Source organism: Rousettus aegyptiacus, unplaced genomic scaffold (genome assembly GCF_014176215.1).
Source record: "Rousettus aegyptiacus isolate mRouAeg1 unplaced genomic scaffold, mRouAeg1.p scaffold_m13_p_3, whole genome shotgun sequence".
Taxonomy (NCBI): Eukaryota; Metazoa; Chordata; class Mammalia; order Chiroptera; family Pteropodidae; genus Rousettus; species Rousettus aegyptiacus.
In genome coordinates, this window is record NW_023416306.1 from 146,109,895 (window position 1) to 146,129,284 (window position 19,390).

General features: G+C 43.0%; 1 protein-coding gene and 1 long non-coding RNA gene across 3 annotated transcripts in view; one reads left to right on the forward strand and one right to left on the reverse strand.

The window, feature by feature from the left end:
• Positions 1 to 11,714, forward strand: part of FNTB (farnesyltransferase, CAAX box, beta) — a 58,955-nt gene extending 47,241 nt beyond the window's left edge. The window contains exons 10-12 of one of the 2 annotated variants that reach the window (XM_016141723.2): positions 5,060 to 5,171; positions 6,059 to 6,173; positions 10,256 to 11,714. In XM_016141723.2, the coding sequence (XP_015997209.1) occupies positions 5,060 to 5,171; positions 6,059 to 6,173; positions 10,256 to 10,387 (359 nt within the window). In that variant the 3' untranslated portion in view covers positions 10,388 to 11,714. The remainder of the gene's footprint in view (positions 1 to 5,059; positions 5,172 to 6,058; positions 6,174 to 10,255) is intronic. The other variant, XM_016141725.2, reaches the window with a different exon arrangement.
• Positions 11,715 to 15,475: 3,761 nt separating this feature from the next.
• Positions 15,476 to 17,139, reverse strand: LOC118600425. Its single transcript, XR_004950085.1, has 2 exons — positions 16,281 to 17,139; positions 15,476 to 15,736 (listed from the first exon to the last, which is right to left on the reverse strand). It is a non-coding gene; the product is annotated as an uncharacterized LOC118600425 (long non-coding RNA).
• Between the last annotated feature and the right edge of the window lie 2,251 nt (positions 17,140 to 19,390).

Genomic DNA, 19,390 nt, shown 5'->3' on the forward strand with positions numbered 1-19,390 from the left:
CACTTTTCAGAAACAGTAAATATGGACCAGGCAGGGGTCTGAGAAGAAGGGAAGTTTTTTGACTGGTAGGCAAAATAATGATTTGGGGAGTCAAAAGGAGATGCAGTGTAGAAAAATATTCAGAATATACTGTGGTCAAAGTTAGGTTTCAAAGCGGTATGTACGTAATTCTAGTTTTAGTGAAGAATTGACTCTAAATATTAACAGAAGGTATCTGCTCTGTGAAATGATAGAAGATGTTTGTTTTCTTTCTTTTTTATTTGCATTCTCCATTTTTCTGTAATTAATATATATTTCTTGCATAAAGAAAACAAAAGTTATTTTACAAAAAAAAGAAACTATAATCAAAATAAGTAGCAAGGCGGGAAAAAAATTTGTGACAAATGACGAAAGGCTAATTTCTTTGAGAACGTCATCCAAATCAGTAAGAAAGAAACAAACAACCCAATTGAAAAACAGGATCTGAACAGACAGAAAAAGAACTACTATTATTATTACTTCTACTTCAATTGCTGTTACAAGGGGCGGCTGACTTTCCAAGTGCTCACCATAAGCCAGGGGCAGAACTGTTGCACATATGTTTTCTTATTTGAGTCCCAAAACAACCATATGCAATAGGTACTCTTGTTATCACCATTTTACAGAAGAGAGAGCAAATGACAGTGAGGGTAAGTGACTTGCTTCGTAAGACCCGATTGCCACCTCCGACAGTATCAGAGCCCTGCTTGGAACCACCACAGGTGGCCATCAATCAAACAAAAAGATGTGAAATGCAAATAAAAACAGTGGGACATTAGCCTTTGTTACTGTCAGGTGGACAGAGCTTAGAAACCTTGATACATATGCTGGGGAGAGTGTGGCGAAACCAGCACTTTCGTATTGTTAGCTAGAGTGGAAATAGGCACATCGTGTTTTGGAGGGCAGTTCGGAGACATCTGTGTAACTTATTGGAACCCAGCAAGTGCACTGTCAGGAATTTACCTTCAGAGATATTAGCAAAAGACGTCTATTGAAGTAGAGTTTTAATAGCAAACAACCCCATGTCGACCAAAAGGTCAACAGTTAAATAAATTATGATCTCCATACAGTAGCTGCTTACGATGGGCTGGCTGATGTAGATAGCTCACCAGGACGCAACTGCAAGTTTGAAAGGCCAGACCTAGAGGGTCCGTGTGCGACATCCACACAGCCTTCCCCGAAAGTGACATAAAGCCCCTTCAACAGTGGGCGTGTTGGAGAGAGGAGAGGAGACTTTCTTCTTAAATTTTCTGTCTGTACCTTTGTTCCCATACTCTCCCCCTTTTATTTATTTTTTTACTATGTACAATATTACTTTTATTTTAGTAAATGAACAAATACACTTTTAAAAGGGGATGATCATATTGCTAACCAAAAAGATAACAAGGGACTGACACACATCAGCACATGAATCCAGGCTAGACCCTGACTCAGCAAGCGGCCATGAGTAGTTCCATGTGGGCAGCTGCCTTACCACGTGTAGAAGACAGCATTTGAGTAGAAGCCTGAGTTATTACTATCTTAAAAATATCAAATGCTGACTAAATTAGTGGGTTATTCTCACGGGGCAATAAGAAAGCAGCGGGACTGTGGGTTTCTGTCTGGACTGATAGTTACTCGTTGCTTGCCTGTCCTTCGGAACATACCCCAAGCCTGTATTTGTCCACCTGTGAAACTGAGCTACAGGTGGCTGCACCTGTCATTTACTGTTTGGAAAAACGTTTGATTTCTTAGATAAAAGGAACCTTTGAAATGCAAAATGACATTTATATTGGGAGCTGTAATTTGAGGGACCAGGTATAAAGGATTTAAAAGCCTGATTCCAGTGCACAGTTATCACCCCGTAATTATATCTCCCTGTATCTCACTATGATTCTGTGTGCTGGCGTGCAAATTCAAGATCTCTGGAAATTCCTTGTTGAGTTTATGAACTTGGAACTTCTAGACTTCAGTAATGTAAGTGGTAACTGAAGCACTCTGTAATCTATTTGATAGTAAACCTACCATTTTTTTTCATATTTCAACTTTAGCAATAGGTTATCATTTACCTTATAATAATAGTCTTTTATTTCTTATAGGATATGAAATGAGCATATTCTTATATAGATGTTTAATGCAGTTACCCTGAAGTTTAATAAATATGCTTTTTAAAATAATAGCTTTCTTGAGATATAATTCACATACCATACCATTCACCCATTTAAAGTATATAAGTCAGTGATTTTTAGTATATTCAGGGTTGTGAAGCCATTACCATAATTAGTAATCAATGTAGAATTTTCATCACCCCCCCCAAGAACTCCTGTATAGTTTAAATGTGCTTCTTTAAAGAAATCACAAAGAAAATTTCAACAATGTGATTGCAGTATATGTGTAAACTATGTATATATAATATATGATATAAACTGTGTATACATAATGTAAACTATATATATAAAAACTAATACTATAGATATATACTTTATAAAACCCATATAACCAAAAGAACAAAAGGGGGAAATAGGATACAGGAAAATGGCAAATATAATGGAAAGCTAGATTAATAAAATTGACTGTTGGATCTCAGAAGATACTTTCAAAAGAAAATACAGCTAGTAAACAAAAGTTATGAGAAAATTTCACCCTAATTATTAATTGAAGGAATGCAAATAAAAACAAATGATCAGGTACTGTTTCTTTTTAACATTTTAATTGCTGAGACCTTTTTTTAAAAGTAACTAATGCTTAATGTTAAGAAACATCTTAAATTTTGCTAGAGGCTATATAAATTCCTAAAGTAGTTTATCAGTATCTATTAAAAGCCTTAACCCATTTCCCGTTTGCCCCAAGAATACTTGCTGGCGACACTTTTGGCTGCAGCATTTACACCGAGATAACTCATGGATTACAGTCCTAACCTCACCTCCAAAGTTTGCCATGAAATATCTCACTTTTATTATTATTTTCACATTGCTCTAGTATATTGACAGCCTTTGGAAATGAATAACATCATTCTATATATAGCATTCTGTTTTTAGTAGTGGTATTTCCATTTACAAAATATAGTAATTCTCGATCGCTAAAAATGTCAAATCCTAGACAACATGGCATTTCTACGTGCGATGTTAACGTCATTCTCAAACAGTTGTTAGCTGAAGGTTCATTTGATGAATCCCATTTATGTATAAATTTTTGTTACATTAGGATTAGAGACAAGTTCTGTGTAGAAATAACTCCAAGAACAGTTTTTCTATTGTATTTTGACATTGAAAACCAGTCAGATTTGCTTCAGCCTCAAAGAGTGTGTTTGTGTAAAATTAAATTAACACTGGCAGCGAGCTGAATTTTTTTTTTCCTAAACAGGAAACGGGTTAAAAATGTTTATTCTCTTTAACTGAGTAGCTCCACTTCTGTGAATCCATTTGAAGAAGATAATCCTAAACAGAGAAGATTCATAAAGATGTTTATTGCAGCATTTTTTTTTTTTATCATATCAAGGAGCTGGAGACAACCTTGGAAATAAGTAAGAGAAGGGTGAAGTCCCATCATGTGTGTATGAATCTTTTACAAAGGCAGCTGTGCTCATAGATGGGGAAAGAAAAAAGAGGAAAGTAATTAAAGTAGTGCGAATGCCTCTATGAACACGTGCCCCAGAGTGAGCCTGAGTGGGGAGGCCCGAAAGTGCTCCTCCTCCTGCCGGGCTCAGCTACCGTGTGCTTGTTCTAGTGTGAGCATCTCAGGGGTCGAGCCTGACCCGGGTGTTGAGGATGAGTGGTTTTCGTACGTGACCCCAGATGTCAGCCAACTGCTGCGCCTCATCCAGTGCTCAACGCGGGAATCAGTGATCACTTTCTAACCAGCCCCGTCTTGTCCTCTCTCATTTAAGAAATTTAAAAATGATTTTTTTTTCTGTAGTATTCCACAATTAAATATTTTGCATTTACTGTAAACTTTGATAAATTTCTACCATAGATGGATGATTCTGTAGTTGTATATGTGAGCGTTTTGGCCCAGTGTCTATATTAATGCAGTTACCTTGTGCATCCACTTAATGAAGTACTATACGGCTATTCAGAATGATGGTTATGAAAATTATGTAGCAGAACAGGAAAGTTTATGCCTATAATGTTAAATGAAAAACATAAAATACAAAATTATAATAATTATATGGAAAATTGCTTAGAAACAAAACAAAACAAAGACTGGAAGAAAGAAAAAATTAGCTTTTAATTGCCATTTACAGATTGCTGTCTTTGTCGCTGAAGTGTCAAAGTATAAAATTGAACAAGGACTTAACGCACATTCTACAGGTGTATTTTTTAAAAAATCAATTCCCATGTAAATGTTTTTGCACACATCTGTCTCTTGGTGATTTGCCATGCCTTCGCACTGATGACTGTGGCCCACAGAGTCCTCTGACTGTACTGATTACCGTTCAGAGTGAAGAAGCCAGTTTCTCGCCAGTTTCTGCTTGGGCCACCATGTTATATGATGCAGGAGGGCAGTTCCTAGTCGTGTTTCTTAGGAACATTTTTTGAGCCAAGAGAAAAGTTGGAGAATTCCTTTTGGAGATAGATTAGAAAAGGAGAAGAAACGGACATTATTACCCCTCTTAAGAATTCTCTTAGCTAGAGTCTGTTAACAAGTTTCAGAGATGAACTAGAGGAAATGTCTTACGAAGCCCAGAGCAGGGAGTTGTGGACCAAGTCAGAAGCACTGGTGGAGGTCAGTCTGGAAAGGTGAGCTGACCAGCTGGGCCCCTGCCCGCCACAGGTGTGGTTGCCGATGGTCAGCAAGGTAACGTAGGCACTTCAGGCAAAGGGAAAGTGCCACTCTGCACCGCTGCTCTTTGCCTCATGGCAGGGTTCAGGAGAAAAGACGTGTCATAGGACCCGGGCGAAGATATCAAGTGTCTCAAGAATGTAATTTTCAACACTGGTCCAAGAAGACTAGAAGGAAACCTTGACTGTTCCCACTGAGTAATTAAATACCAAGGAGTCCTGGATGCTGTGCTGGACTCCCACCAAGCCCAGCCCCACGCTGATCCTTTGCCTTTCCACAGGCGACCCTGCTCTCAGCATGAGCCACTGGATGTTTCACCAGCAGGCCCTGCAGGAGTACATTCTTATGTGCTGCCAGTGCCCCGCTGGGGGGCTTCTGGATAAACCTGGCAAGTGAGTGCCTTCTCTCTGGGGAGGAAGGGACAAGGAGGGGAGGGAGAGGTGTGTACCTTAGGCCTACTCAGACCCAGATGGCAGCAAGTGCCAGCCGTTAAAAGCCAGGGCGTCCCTTTCCATCCAGATGCTCAGTGCTGGTGTGGCAAGGGGAGAAGCACCTGATAGGGAGCACCCCCTCTGAGTGCCCTCGATCCCGGCACCTCCAGTACCCATCCTCCCCCTCAGCTTATGTGCACTCCCCTCTCCAGAGAGGCAGATCGCAAGGTTGATAGTTTCTATTTCTTTCTTTCTTTTTTTTTTAATTAACCAAAATGATTTAAATAGAACAAGATACAGGATTTTAAAATCTTCGAGTGTCATAACAGACATCATAACACAACTATTACAGGATAGATTCAAACCTTCAGGTGTCAAATAAAAGAAAAGTAAGTTTTGTTCCTTTGCACACACACACCCTGCTGCTGCCAGCATCCCGGGAAAGGCCCAGCCGAAGGCCAGTGCCCAGCAAGTTATCAGGAATTATTTGGCCCATTTCAAGTCATCTTGGTGTTTGGTTTTTTTTTGTACGTATGTTTTTTGAGAAATACGTTAATTGAGTGCTAGTACTCTGCACGAGAACCCTTTCTGGAAGACAGCTGGAGGTACTGACTCTAAAGTGACAGTTTCTGCTGTCTGGCAGGGCTGAAGGATGGGGCTTTGAAAAAATGCTGCGGGAGGAAACCAGGCTTCCTGGAGCCCCGTGAGAAGGGCAGGGTGGCACATGTGAGCGCAGCCTGGCACCCAGAGCCCAAGTGGTTGCTTTGTTGTTTAGGCTTCACTGGGGCGGGGGAAGGTGTTTGTGGGGAGCAGAGAAGCACTTGCTCAGAACCGCCCTGTCCTTGCAGGTCTCGGGACTTCTATCACACCTGCTACTGTCTGAGCGGCCTGTCTATAGCTCAGCACTTCGGCAGTGGAGCCATGTTGCATGATGTGGTCCTCGGTGTGCCTGAAAATGCTCTGGTAAGATGGGATAAGGGCACGTAACACCCCGTCTCCACAGGGCCCCCAGGATGGGGGCTTACCCAGAAAGCAGAACAGCCACTCTTGCTCTGGAGAACTGGCTCTGCTGTCCAGACAGGCTGGTGAGCTGGCAGTTACCGCCCTCCCTCGGTTTGCAGTGCATTCACGAGGATGTGACTGTGGAGGAAACGCACCTGGAGGCAAACTCGGTTCTAGGCGGGGGTTCCAGTCTGTGAGGAAGGGTTTGTGCCTTTATCCCAGAGTCTAGGACCTCCCTCATTAGCTCCCTCTCTGAGGAAGTTTACTCAGGGGCAGTTAAGTTTCTGGCGCCTGCAGCCACACAACACTCCCTCGTATGGCTGCCTCTGTCCTGTGGAGCGCTCAGCTTGCATGCCACCTCTTCAGAGAGGCCTTCTCAGACCACCTTCTGTAAATGAGAACACCCAGAATGCTCTGCCATAGCACTTTGTTTGTGTCCTTTATAGCACTCATCACAATTTGTAACGTGTGTGTTTAACTCGTTTTATCTGCTGCCCTCAAACTGTCAGTCCCATGCGGGCAAGATGTTCACTTCTGCATCCTGCCCTATGCCTGGCTGCATGAGACGCTCCCGGACATGAGACACGAGTCTAGCTAAGACTGTCCACAGCCGTCAGATAATCTGGCCCATGCAGATTGTCACAAAATATTTCCAACAGAAGAAATATGGCCAGTAGATGGATGACATGATGTAGTCAGAGAAAATCAGTAATAGTCATGCAGCTTTTCCAAGCCTTAATGTTTTCTGTATTTGCCTCCTGAGTAATCCTCTTCCAGTCTTTTCCTTCCCTTCTTCCCCAGCATAACGCTGTCCTAAAATTGACATCATGCCTGCAGATGTTTTGTGCGATTACTACATGTGTATGTATCCATAAACAGTTGTTTTGTATGTTCTCAAACTTTTTACAACACTTATTCTGTTGGTTTTCTCTCTAACCTTTATACTTTTGAGCTTTATCTGTGTTTGTTTACGTTGCTCATTTTAACTGCTGTGTAGTATTCCGTGTATAAACGAATCCCAATTGATTTTTCTAGTTTCCCGTTGGTTAATGTTGACATGGTTTCAGTTCTTGCTATTACAAAGAAGGTTGTAGTGTTGTGTGTTAGGGTCTCTCTAGGAGAGAATCCGTACCTCCATCTTCACTGGCTGGCAGAGAGCTGCTCTCAGGTGTGGCTGTTAATTTTTGCTCACACAGCACTGAATCCCTCCAGGGTGACTTTTCCCTTCTGCCAGTCTAATCGGTGGGAAATGGTATCTGTTTTGTCTTGCATTTCCTTGATTACTAGAGAAGTTGAGCATCTTTTCTAATGTTTATTGGCCACTTTGTTATTGAATTTCCTGCCAGCTCATAACCTTTGCTCATTTTCTCCCTGATTTGTAAATGTAATTGTTTGCCCTATTCTTATGTATTTGCAGGAATTCTTTGCATGTTCTTGATACTAATCTTTTGTCAGTGGTGTGTGTGGGGGGGTGTGTGTGAATCTCTTCCAGATTGTAACATGTCTTTTCACTTTGTTTTTAGTGTTTTTTGTTGAATAGAAGATTTTAATTTTAAAATGAACATTTCATTTGCCTTTTTGGTTTTGAGGGGTTTTTTGGGGGCGGAGGAGGGATTACTTAAGAAATTTTTCCCTATGCTGAGGTCATAAATATATTTTCTTCTAAACAGTTTAAACATTTGCTCTTCCCATCTATATTTTGAATCGTCTTGGGATTTATGTGGCGAGGCTTTTTCATTTGGATAACTAGTTAACCAGCACCATTTATTGACATTTACCACCTTTCCTGCTGGTGTATCACATGAGTATCCCATACTCGCATTTCCATACATAAGGTGACTCTGTTTCCGGACACTCTGTTCTGTTCCTTTGGGCTTTTGCTTGTCTGCACTCTTAGGCAAATCTTAGATGCAGGTAGGCAAGTCCCATCCATCTTGTTCTTTTTCTTCAAAGTTGCCTTGGCTATTCTTTGCCTTTTGCTTTTTCCTGTGAATTTAGGATTAGCTTCTCAAATTCCACAAAAAACTAATGAGATTTTTATTGGAATTGCATCGAATTCAAGATTGAGAGAGAACTGACTTCTTAATAGTAAGGCTTCCCATTTCTGAACATACTTTTCCAGATTTTGTTACATGTGCTTCAGTGGTCTTTTATCATTTTCTCCATGATTGACTATCACATCTTTGTTAGATATGTGTCTAAGAATTTTATAGTTTGTGTCTATTGTGACTGGACTATTTTTTTCCTATTATATTCTGTAACTGGCTGCTGCTAACAGATATATAGAAATATTGATATTTACATTTTAATTTTGTATCCAGCCACCTTATTGAACTTTCTTAATAGTTGTAATAGTTTATAGAATCTGCTGGATTTTCTACTGAGAATATAATGTCATCTTCAAATAAGGACAGCTTTGCCTTTTCCTGATTCATAAGATTTTATTTCTTGTTCTTGCCTTGTAATTTGGCTAAGACTCCATATAGAATGTTGACTGGACATAGTAGTACATGGTGTTCCGGGTTTGCTTCTGATGGTAATGGGAAGGCTTCTAGAATTTTACCTTTATGTGGGATGCTTACCGTGGGGTTTTGTTAAATACTTTGTATCAGGTTAAGGATGTTCTTCTTTATTCCTGGTTTGCTAGATTGTTTTTTGTTTGTTTCCATCATACTCTGGTGTTAAATTTTATTGAATGCCTTTTCTGCATCTGGTTTTTCTCCTTTAATATGCGATGTTTCGTTAATAAATATTCTGCTGTTAACCTTACATTCTCAGGATAAGAATGTAATAGTAGTACATGAGTGTGTGTGTATGTTAGTTTAATGTTCTGCTGGATTCAATTTGCTAATTTTTTGGCTAGTATTTTTATTTAGTATTTTTTGCTTTTTTCATAAGATTTATCTAAAATTTTGTTTTATTGTTCTTTTCCAGTTTGTTTTAGGGTAATATCATAGCCCCATAAAATTAGATGGTTATCTTCCTCCTCTTTCCCCAATTCTCTGAGTCTTTGAAAAAGTTGTGTAGTTTAGAGATTACCTTTTTATTGTAGGTTTGTTAACACTTGCCTGAGAAACCATCTAGGTATGGCATTTTGGGGGAGGAAATGGTGGTAGCAGAATAAGCAACTGTTATTATTGATGTATTCATATAGGTTTTAAAGAATTTCTTCTTGAGTCAATTTGGAAAATTTATGTTCCATAAAATTACATGTTTTGGCATGAAGTTGCTCATAGTATTCTCTTAAAATTAAAAAAAAAAAAATCTCCTGTAGTTATGTCCTTTTCTTCATTCTCCTAGAGTGGAAAAGTCCTGAATACTGGTCTAGGATTGTGCCCTGTCTCAGACCTAAAGTTTCTTTTGAGTTTCTGTGATGGAGTGTAATAATATAAAAGAATTCAAATATGGCCTGACACCTTTACTGCATAATAAGATTGTGGTCTTTTTTCTTTATTATAAATGTAAATACATGTTCATTTTTTTAAATAATTAGAATATATATATAAGTATAAATAAAAAAGAATTATATCACTTCCCATTTTGGTGCACATCCAATTTTTGCCTATTCATGTACATCACATCTACAAGCACATTTTAATTTTTAATTTTTTAACCATCTTTATAATTAGAAGATAAACATAAAAGACAGATAAAACATTTTTTCAGAAAAATGGCATTTTTCCAAGAGATGTTCCCTGAAATATCTTTACCCTGAATTGCACATATCATAACTCAGAATTACAAACACATTTTTAAAAATTGAGTTTCGGACAATATTGTACATACTGTTTTCCTCACTTGATATGTTACAAGCATTTGCCAATACCATAAAATATTTGAAAGCATGTTTTTTTAAAATGGCTATATAATATTCCTTTGTAGCCCATGTACTATAAAATGTTTTTACCAATATTAGGGCGTAGTGTGATAAATCTCTGTGTGCATCTCTGATGATTCCTTATGCTAAATTCTTACAAGCGCACTGGGTGGGTCAGATTTCCAAGGACCATTCGAGTAACTGACACCTGTTCTTCTGTTTGCAGCAGCCCACTCACCCTGTGTACAATATCGGACCAGATAAAGTGATCCAGGCCACCATGCACTTTCTGCAGAAGCCGGTCCCAGGCTTCGAGGAGCATGAGGATGAGGCGACAGCAGGACCTTCCACTGACTAGAGGACATGGGGTCTCAAGTCTCTGTGTTCACCACAGCTCAGTGTTCACCTGTTCAGACTAAGGTTTATACGTTTCGATATATACTGCATTCTCTGCTGCACAAGTCTTGGCCACTGTGGAGCTGTGGTTGTCCTTCCTTGTCCAACAAAGCAAAAATGATGGCTCTGGATTTGGAGAACACAGTGGCATGTTTTAAAAAAAATTCTTTCCACTCCTGTCAAACCAAAAATCTATTAGCCCATGCGGCATTTAAGCCCGGCTCGGGCCTGGCCAGGGCTCGCTGGGAAACAGTGCATGCTGAGAAGCAGCCCCTCCCCACCAGCTCTCCAACTGGGATAGCCCTAGTGAAATGAATGACATCCATGACCCACTGCTGCGATTCCCACTTGCACGCCACCATTAAGGTGCCAGGAAAGTACCTTCCCGTGGGTGGAAATAAATCTCCTCCATGCCAAGGGAGGGGCTTTGGGTCTCACCAGAATGAATTTTTCAGAAAAACACGTCGTGGGGCTTTACTAGGAGGTGCCCAAGGCTCTCACCTCCCATCCTGGTCATTTGCCAGGGAAGGGATCTGGGTAGGGGAGAGAGGTCTGCTTATGAGTCCCTCCCTTTCTGCCCTGGAGAGCTGAGCCACATGTCTCTCTAAGGCCACACGTGGAGCACGGGCAGGATTTGCTTCAGCCCCAGGTGTGGGAAACTATGAGAGGACGAGGAAGCAGCTCCAGTGCCCACACCCTCGCCCCGCCCCATCATGTACCGTGAGAAACCCCTCTGATGGCCTCACGGCAGCGCCTGCGGCCCGTGGCCATTCTGTGTTTCCATCTTTCTTCCATCAGACCCCCAGCCTGCCTTCAAAGACAGTGTTGTCTTCTCTCACCCAGAGTATTAACACTACTAACTCTTTCACCTTAATTTCTGACTCAGGATTTATTCACATCCTACCCATGCCAGGCTCAGAAATAAAATCGATTGCTGGACCAGCTGGCTGCTGCTAAGGCAGTAGCTATGTAAACCTGGCCGTGGCAGGGCTGAGTGCTGCCTGGTGTGTTCAGCCCGGCAGGGCCCCTGCTGCTCACATAGAACCCTTCTCTGTCAGCAGGGTGTTATTTGGTCATCTGTCTACTGCCACGGGCCCAGCAAGCTCCAAGTCGCTGACTGGGTTTTCACGTCAGCAGCCATGGACTGTGGGCAGATGGGAGCTCAGAGATGCAGCATAAGGCTCTTCTCAAAAACTCTGGCCATTTGCTGCCTCTAATTCCCTATTGCTTTGGCATATTGGACTATGTATTACCTCCTTAAAATAATAAAAGAATAACATTTTCTATGATGTCTATCTTTTGTGGCTGGTACCAAGAAAATTCCTTCAGAATGCTTAGTGTTAGTTATTGAAAGTTGGGAGCTCACAGATTGCTAGTCTCTGCCTGTGAGCAAGGGTCCAGTCCATGTGCATTAGTGATGACAAGGAGGTCTGACCTGGGATCCATCCTCGTGTACCCTCCTCTCCAGCTGAGGACACAGTGGGCCTGACAGGGAGTGGGGAAAGCTGTATGTTTCCCAAGTTCCCTGTAATTCGGTTTACTTTTGTCCCAGCACTGTGCACACTATGTTTCATGGTCTGTCTGGATGTCTGTGTCCTCGACCTGGCTATACGCAGGGACTGTGTTCCTGAGTCATAAAGCAAACATTCGGCAATGAGTGGGTGGGTACGTATTGCAGCCAGAGGTAGGTGGCTGTCACAGGGACAGGTCAGAATCCTGTGGTTACCTGGCTTTCCTCATCTGGTGAGAGACCCTTCCCCAAGGAAGAACAAGTAGGGTCTCTGTGGTGTGACCCTCCTAGATGGACTAGATAGAAGAGGATGTCCTCAGAGGTAGAGCATAAACCAGATCCACATCCTGGAATGTAATCCTGCCCCCGTGCTATTCTTGCCTTGCTAAGAAAGGTCTGGGCTACAAAGCAACATGTCAAAATGCATCCTTCCATCACTACAACAAAAAAGCCAAACCCTACCAGAGATTCTAAAATTCCCATTCCTAACTACTGTGCATGCATTTTACCAGTAACCTTCTAAAAAATTAATGAACGAAAACTTCATCTAAAGTGGAGGAGGGTGGCCCGAACGGGGAACTCCCGTGCCCTACATTTAGTGCAGAGCACAGCAGCAGAGACTTTAACAGCCCTTCCCAACTTCCTGTCCCCGCTATAAAAGAGCTTCCTCTTTTTATTATCCAACTTGATCCTGTGCACAGGATTACAAGTCCTTGCCTCTGAACAAACCCATTTTGCTGAGAAATGTCTGGCTGACTTTTTGTTTACAGTCAGCAGCCTCAATGTATTATGAGATTCATTGCAGTAATAATTGGTGTGAAGAGACAGATGGGATTGCTCACTCTGAGCTGGCTTTATACCAAGGAGGGAGGATTTGAACTGAGTCTCCAAGAGTAGGTAAAGTTTGGCCAAGTAGAGAAAAGAGGTTCATTTAATGGTATTCTTATTTCAGAATAAGAATCTTACTAGCATATCCTAAAATGTCTTTCCTGTTTCCAGTTGAGTCTGGAGGGTTTCCTGACTTGAACAGAATTCAAAGTGGGTTCTTGAGATAAATTCTCAGATTTATCATGTGGATCCTTAAGTAGAAGGCACTCACATAGCATTCAAAGTAGGTTGCGCCAAATATTTCCCCCATCAATAAAGAAATACAAAACTATTACAGATCTCTATATCCAGATGAGCCTTAACTTCCCCCTTGGATCCATCTCAGACCCACCTTGAGTGCCATGTAAGTTGAGAAGCCTGCCAGACCTTAGTGGGAGTAGAAGGGGAGCCTCCTGGGTAAGCCAGTGCAAGCTCTTCTGATAACAATACAGTACCAGTTAACAGTATTCCTAAACTGCCTTCTCTTCATGGTTTCATTTCTGAGTTAGAAGCCACAAGTTAGATTCTAGCCACTTAGTTGTGGACAATGCAGTAGTATTCTTGAGGAAGCCACTTGTCAGCCACATAAAAGCAGAGACCATATTAAATAGCTTCCATGATGGCTTCCAGCTGAGGGCTAGCCTTAGATCTTGCCATGTTGCTTCCTGGTGATTTAAACCGAGCAGAGATTCGGTTTAGAAAACCCCGAGGGGGTGGTTGCTTTCGTGACCTTGGCTATTTCACCAATATTAACTGTCTGTGCTATACTTCTGGCAGGGGCTTGTTAGCCAGAAATAAAAATGGAGCTCCCTGATTGCCCTGAGCGAACTATATTGTTAGCAGAAGTAAAATCCATCAGCTTTAGATGTCAGATGTACAGATAACAATGCTGACATTCCATTACGAAAACTGAAGAAGTTCTCTTATTCCCACCAATGTATACACTGATCCCATCTCCTTATGGAAGTGGGTCTCTGGGCTACCTGCAGGAATTTGCCAATAGCTTTAACATCCCGACTCAGAGGGAAAGGTAATAGCCCAGGGTGGGAAAAGAATGTTCTAATGCCTGTAGGCTTCCTAGACTCCGTGACCAGGGCTACTAAGATACAGGCATTACATAGACCAAATCTTAAAGACTTGGGACATCTCTCATTTACTGTCTGGGATAAATTCAGTTCCCTGAAAGTTTGCTTTCCTAAGGCTGATAATTGGACCAGATATTAATGGGATACAGAGATCTATGACAGAGGGCCACTCAGTGTTGCTTCCATTTGGGGATACAGGTATTCATTTTGGGGGAAGTAATTTGCTCATATTTTAGTCCTCTACCATCTACATCAGGGGGCAATAAACTTTCTCAGTAAAGGACCAAATACCACATATTTTAGGCTTTGCAAGCAACTATTCAACTCTGACATTGTAGTATAAAACAACCATGGACAAAATGTGGCTGTGTTCCAACAAAACTTTATGAAAACAGGTAGTGGGCCAGATTTGGCCCATGGGCCTAGTTTGCCTATGCCTGATCCAGACTAAATCCTATCTGTATTCGTTCAGCATTCTTCCACATCTTTCATGGCTGGGATGTGTTCCATGTAACAGTGTTAAATGACAAATGGTGAAGTTTGGACCAAATGTTCTAGCCACCCATATGCACTGCTTAGGGCATTCATTGCCTTTGAACAGGAAGGAGACTTATATAATTTAAAACAAACATTGTTGCAAATGACAGAAAACTTGAACCAAAGCAATGAGGAAATGGGTTGATCATAAAATGAAATGTCCAGGCATTAGCTTGGCTGTGAGTGACTTCAGGCTTCTCCCCTCCCCATCTCCCATATTAGCGATAACCTCAGTCTCTCTTCATGTGGTTGTAAATGGCAGCAGCTCCAGCTCCAGACTTTACATCCTCTTAGGTCAATTCAGCAGACAAGAGCACCTGGCACTCTCCCAGCCTGCCTTCCCAGTGAGTGTCAGTGCATTCCACTAGCTTTGATCAAGCCAAGTACCTTTCTGAGAAGCAATCCAGTGGCCAGTTTACAGTACCTTGATTGACTTAAGCCTTGATCACATGCTTCCCCCATGAGTGGTAAATGGAGCTCCAACGGAAGCATACAGTCTGAGAATAAGGAAAGAATGAAGCCCCAAATACAAATTAGGGTTGTAGCCAAAGGAGGACATGAATGTTAGAGAGGCTTCATCACCATCGTTCTCTACAATGGTGGATTCTTTCTGTGATTAAAAACCTGTAGTGGACATTGCTGGCCTCTGTGGCACCCAAAAGACTTGCATGGATTTGACCCCCTCTTATATCCTTGATTGGCCTAAGCCAATCATTTTAATCCATCCCTCTCTGCCTCAGTAATTTGTTCAGGTTTGATAATAACCCAGGGCCTAGGCCAGTCAGCATGTCTTGTCCTAGCCTCAGTGATTGATTTGGCACATGTGGCCTAAAATAGACCAAAGACAGAAGCCCTGGGCCTGTTATGAAAGGGAAAAGCAGTTATCTCTATTAGGTAGGCTGGAATGTGTGGCTTGAGACTCCTACAAAACCATTTTCCTACCTAGAAGGAAGCCAGCCTTAGGAGCCAGTGCACACAGACTCCCTGAGAGTCTGAGAAACATGATCAGAACCCTGATCACACCACTCCTGCGGCCTGCTCTGTCTCTGGATTTTTTTTTTTTTTTTAGCTATGTGGGACAATTTGAGTTGGATTTACTATTACTTGTAACCAAAAGCTTCTCAAGTCACACAAAACACTATCGCAGATTAACCCCAGGGCCATGAAGGTCCTTACCTGCTAACTGAAGAATGCTGGCCATCCTTGCCACATCCACCCAAATGATAACCCTAAGGAGTCCTTCCTGGTGTACTGCCTCTCTTCATTTGATCCTTGACTCAACCTCATGAGGTGGGTGAGGCAGGTGTATTATCTGCATTTTATAACCAGAGAAACAGGTCAGAGAGCTTAAGTGAATCACCCAAGGTTTCCTAGCTATCAAGTAGTGGAGTCTGAACCAGAACCCAGACCTGCTGCCTCCGAAGCCCATGCACTTGCACTACTCCAGGGCTCCAAAGGAAGGTGAAATGGGTGGTCTTGGGGGTGGAGGGCAGTAGCTAAACATGCACGGGTCACCTCGGGGGCTGCGTGGCTAAGGCCTTGAATGCCTCCCTCCATCTTTTACCTGAATAAGGATGGTGACAATTAGCAGAGGCAGGCTCACCTCACCCTTCTGCCCTATTCCCCACTCTCTGCCAAGTCCCTAGCAAGAACAACCTCCTTGCACTAAACGCGTGCCTCTCCATTTACATCCTCTTAGGGTCAAGTGTGACGCTGTATGACTCACAGCAAAACTGTGGTGAATCAGTCTTCCTGGGCACTGACCACAGCCCCAGTGGCAGCCTGCCTTCTCCCTGGCCCGGCACGTCTGACCATTTCCTGGACATCCTTTCATTTCCCTGAAATAACCACCTCACCTCTGCTTTTCACGAGCTGGTGCAGGGCAGAAGGTCCAGAAGATGAGGCCTGGTGGCTGATGTTCCTCTCTCCTACTTTTGGGCACATCCCCAAACAAAACCAGGCAGGTGGAAAAAGAGTGCTCATCACCATCCTACCTTACCCTACCTCCCTGCCCTCTGCTCCCCATCTCTGCCGAAACACAGCTCTTGCAAAATAATAACAATAATGTACTTTTTAAAATAAACTTTTTTCTGTCAATCGTTAATAAGTTTTAGATTGACAGAAAGATTGCAAGAATAGTACACAGAATTCCCATACACCCCTTAGCCAGTTGTCCCTATTATCACCTTACATTAATATGGCACCTTTGTCACAACTAATGAGCCAATATTGATACATTATTAATAAAGTCCATTATTTGGTTTCTTCCTTTTTACCAAATGCCCTTTCTCTGTCCCAGGATCCCATCCAGGATTATTACATTTAGTCGTCATGTCTCCTTAGGCTGTTCTTGGCTGTGACAATTCCTCAGACTTTTGTTTTAGATGACCTTGACATCTTTGAGAAGCACTGGTCAGGTATTTTGTAGAATGTCCCTCAATTGGGATTCGTGTGGCTTTTCTCCTGATTTGAATGGGGCTCTGGATTTTGGGGAAGACCACAGAGGTAAATGTCCTCTCATCACATCCTATCAAGGGCGCATGCTATCAACATAGCCGATCACTGATGCTGTTAACCTTAGTCAGCTGGCTGAGCTGACGTTTGTCAGGTTTCTCACAACAAGTTTCCTCTTCTTCCCCTTTCCTTAGAGCAGTGGTCCCCAGTCTTTCTGGCACCAGGGACCGGTGCTCCTATGAGAATCTAATGTCTGATGATCTGAGCTGGACCTGAGGCGGCGATGCTAATGCTGGGGAGCGGCTGCAAATGCAGATGAAGCTTCACTCCTTCAACCGCCTGCCACTCACCTCCTGCGGTATGGCCCGGTTCTGAACAGGCCACGGACCAGTGTAGGTCCATGGCCCAGGGATTGGGGACCCCACCCTTGTATACCCTTTAGAAGGTGGTCCGTGTGCACAACCCGGAATGGGGAGTTATGTCCCACAACTCTGACAGCGGAGTACCTAAATTACTTGGAATTCTCTGTATGGGAGGTTTGTCCATTCTCCCTTTGTTTTTTTTTTTTTTTTTCAATCAGTATGTACTCATATTTATACTTTAGGTTATGTTTCAACGCTATGTTGTTTGTTGCTCAAATTGTTCCATCTTTAGTCATTAGGAGCTCTTTCTGTTGGCTCCTGTGTCCCTTTGATATATCACATTTTACTTATAATAATAACAATAATAAGAATAATACATTTTTTTCATCCCTTTTCTTTCAAGAAGTATTGCATGTTGATAATCAGTGACAGTGGATAATGAGGACATTGGGGTTTAGTAAACTACTCTCTCAACCTTCGGTCACAATAATTTTTTCCATGATAAAAAGTATTGCATGTTGGTTATCTTGTATGTATGACTTCATGCTGCTGTCTACTGTACCTGTGATGGCCTGAGCTGATGGGACAAAGGGGGTGACAGGACCCTGGGACTTCAGCTACCAGTTCGTCACAGTTCTCTCAAGAGGACGGTTAGGTGTGCTGCCCAGCACCTGGCAGGACAGTGGTGAGTGCCCTGCAAATGGGACCTCTGTGAGGGGGACGATGATGGTGATGATGAAATGAGTACCTGGGAGATCTATGCTGTGCTCCCAAGGAGTGATGCTTTGCTGGCCTCCACCCCTCGGGCCCCTCCGCTCTCTCTCAGGAGCAGTGGTGCCATAGGCCTAGATACCAAGATGGTCAGTGAATGCAGTGGAATGGGAAGGGCGATCCAGCCCATGCATAGCAGAGGCTCTGGCCCACCTTCCCTTCACCAACAGCTTCCAGCCAGCCTCTCTGTTGGCTGCACAGGGAGCCTGAGGCTGGGCTCTCTTGGCGAGGGGGAAGGGAGAGCACACCAAGAGCTTGAGAAGTGAGGACCCGGCCCTGTTCCTTGCCGCTCACGCATGCCAGCCCTCTCTCATCGAAGGCCCCAATCTTCAAACTCTCCTGGCAATCAGAGCCCCAGCATGTACATTCATGCCATGTGCATGAATCTGGCCTCTGTCTACTCTAAGTGTCTTGAAGGCAGGGCTCGGGCGTTATTAGCTGCTTGGAATCTAACCAGGGCCTGGCAGAGTGCTGGGTTGAGAATATGTGCTGCTCAAATACCTGTGGGTTGAACTCATGCAGAGGCAACCCTGGAGCTGACTTTAAAGTGCACAGAGATAAACGTACACTGGGGAACCGAAAAGTACATTGCCGCGCACATACCTGTGTACTTGTAGAGTACCTGTGATAGGCCACGCACTGAGCTAGGGGTAGAGCAGCAAGCACGAAGACCAGTCCCTGGTCTCATGGGAGCTCCCGGCTAGAATGGCAGCTCTCTGCAGAGGAGGGGCCCTGGACTCATTTCCTGGATAGAAAACAGAGTCAGGTTGTTTGAATCAGTTACCCTACCTGAAGTCTACTACCAACCTTGCAGTAGGTATATGCTGTGGATGTGACATTCCCTCTCTCAGCTGGCTGGCCTTGCTGTGGCCTTTTGGCCCAAAGTTGTTGGGTGCTGTCCTCTAGCCCCAGATCCACCCCTGCCACCTCCGAGCTGTTGATGGCACCGCAAGATATGAAACAATGAAGCTCTCAAGCACATGCATGGGATCCGCACTGCCAGCTCAACTCCTTTGGCTGGTACTTATAGACCAGGGAGGCAGCTCTATTTATTGAGCCAGACTTTGCACATGGCTCACTGGGCCCTTGCAGGAGCCAGCTTATGAAATGGGTACCTTTCCCTACTGGCCTGCCACGGTAGCCGTCAGGTTTGTTTTTCTTAGCAGGAAGCTTAAACCTTTACTATGCACTTCAGCACTGGAGTGGAAGTTCCTGGCACAGATTTAACATTGGATCCTTGATTCTTTTTCTTTGGCTTTTGATTTATAGGAAAAAATTAATAGCAAAGACTGTGCTGGATACTTTTGCCCAGAGAAGGCTGTAGGTGTATAAGGGCCCCACCCCTGCAGTGGACATCAGAGGAAAACAATCCTAAATGG